This window comes from Geospiza fortis, unplaced genomic scaffold (assembly GCF_000277835.1).
Source record: "Geospiza fortis unplaced genomic scaffold, GeoFor_1.0 scaffold241, whole genome shotgun sequence".
NCBI classification, from domain to species: domain Eukaryota; kingdom Metazoa; phylum Chordata; class Aves; order Passeriformes; family Thraupidae; genus Geospiza; species Geospiza fortis.
In genome coordinates, this window is record NW_005054491.1 from 1206539 (window position 1) to 1208107 (window position 1569).

Sequence of the window (1569 nt, forward strand, 5' to 3'; positions counted from 1 at the left end):
GGTACCGCATGTCGCTGGTCAAGAAGAGATTTGCTACAGGTATGGGCATGGGGCTGGGGGGGTCCCTTCCCCACAGCCTTGGGGGGTGCGGGGTCCTCTCCCCATCCCCTGGGTCCTGGGGGGACAGGGGGTCCCTTCCCCGGGGTGTGTGGGGTCCTTTCCCTGCTCTTTGGGGTGCTGAGGCTCTTTTCCCTGAGGTATTTAGGGTCCTTTTTCTGCTCTTTGGGGTGCTCAAGGTTCCTTGCATGGGGTATTTAGGGTCCTTTCCCTGCTCTTTGGGGTGCTCAGGAGTCCCTTTTCTGCTCTGTGGGGTTCATGGGGTCCTTTCCCTGCTCTTTGGGGTGCTCAGGGTACCTTCCCTGGGGTATTTAGGGTCCTTTTCCTGCTCTTTGGGGTCACCCAGTTCGGGGCTGGCACCGAGCTCGGGCCGCTGGGCAGTGCCCGTGCCCGGCCAGGGCCGTGCCCTCCCTGCTCTGTGCCCACCTTTCCTCCGCAGGGATTTACCTGGCGGGGTCCTGAGCGGCTCCCGGACCCCCCAGGGCTTCTCCCACCGTTGTGTGAATTGGAAACACTGGATGGAGGCAGGCTGGGGAGGGGGCGCCTCCTCCTCCTTTTCCTCCTCCTCCTCCTCCTGTCCCCTCCCTGTCGCTGTCCCTGCGTCGCCTCCTGCTCCCCTCCCCCGCCGCCCTCCCCTGTGCTGTGAAGGGAGCAGGAGCTGCTCTTTTATTAAACACTTTATTTTCTAATAAATCCCCCCCCGCCGGCTGCTGCCTCCTTCTTGCCACGGCGCCAATCCCAAAAATCCCATAAATCCCATATTCCCATAAATCCCATAAATCCCATATTCCAATCCCAATTCTGCCATGGGAGGGGAGGTAATGGAAAAAAGGGGGAAAAACCGAACGGGTGAGAGGGGAATTGTGATGTGGGAAAGGGGGATGGTGGCTGTGTCCCCCCTCACTGTCCCCTCAAAGCTCAGGGAAGCATCACCATGGATTGGGGGTCCATTCTGGGGGGGCTCTACCCCCGCGTTTTGCTCCGCCCATCCCGCAGCGCCTCGATTTTGGGGGAAAGCTCCCCAAAAGTGGGTCTGGCGCCAGGGGTGAAGGCCCAGCAGCTCATCATCAGCGCGTACACCTGGGGGGGACAAGGGACACGGCGGGGCCATCAGGGCAGGAGGGGCACTCCGAGGACCCCCCCGACAGCCCCGGGACAGCGGTGTCACCTCCGAGGGACAGCCGGCGGGGGCCGGGAGTCGCCGGTTGTCCTTGAGGAGCTCCAGCAGGTGGCAGATGATCTGCGGCGGCCTCGCGGTGCCCATCATGCGCAGGAATTCCTGTGGGGGACATCCGTGAGCTCCGGGACACCCGAGAGCACCGGGACATCCATGAGCTCCAGGACACCCAGGAGGTCCGGGACACCTGGGAGCACCAGGATGCCCAAAAGCTCTGGGACATCCAGGAGCTCCAGGACACCTGAGAGCAATGGGACACTCAGGAGCTCTGGGATATCTGGGATCATCAGGACACCCAGGAGCACCAAGAGGGCTGTGAGGGGTTCATCCCAGCA

General features: G+C 62.3%; 2 protein-coding genes across 2 annotated transcripts in view; one reads left to right on the forward strand and one right to left on the reverse strand.

The window, feature by feature from the left end:
* The window catches only part of LOC102039724 (FCH and mu domain containing endocytic adaptor 1), an 11539-nt gene extending 10838 nt beyond the window's left edge, over nt 1-701 (forward strand). The window contains exons 19-20 of the mRNA XM_031063279.1: nt 3-39; nt 497-701. Coding sequence (XP_030919139.1) covers nt 3-39; nt 497-519 — 60 coding nt within the window. The 3' untranslated portion in view covers nt 520-701. The remainder of the gene's footprint in view (nt 1-2; nt 40-496) is intronic.
* Nucleotides 702-775: 74 nt separating this feature from the next.
* The window catches only part of JAK3 (Janus kinase 3), a gene marked incomplete at its 5' end in the record, with an annotated part of 11221 nt that continues 10427 nt past the window's right edge, over nt 776-1569 (reverse strand). The window contains 2 exons of the mRNA XM_031063280.1: nt 776-1137; nt 1226-1336. Coding sequence (XP_030919140.1) covers nt 1021-1137; nt 1226-1336 — 228 coding nt within the window. The remainder of the gene's footprint in view (nt 1138-1225; nt 1337-1569) is intronic.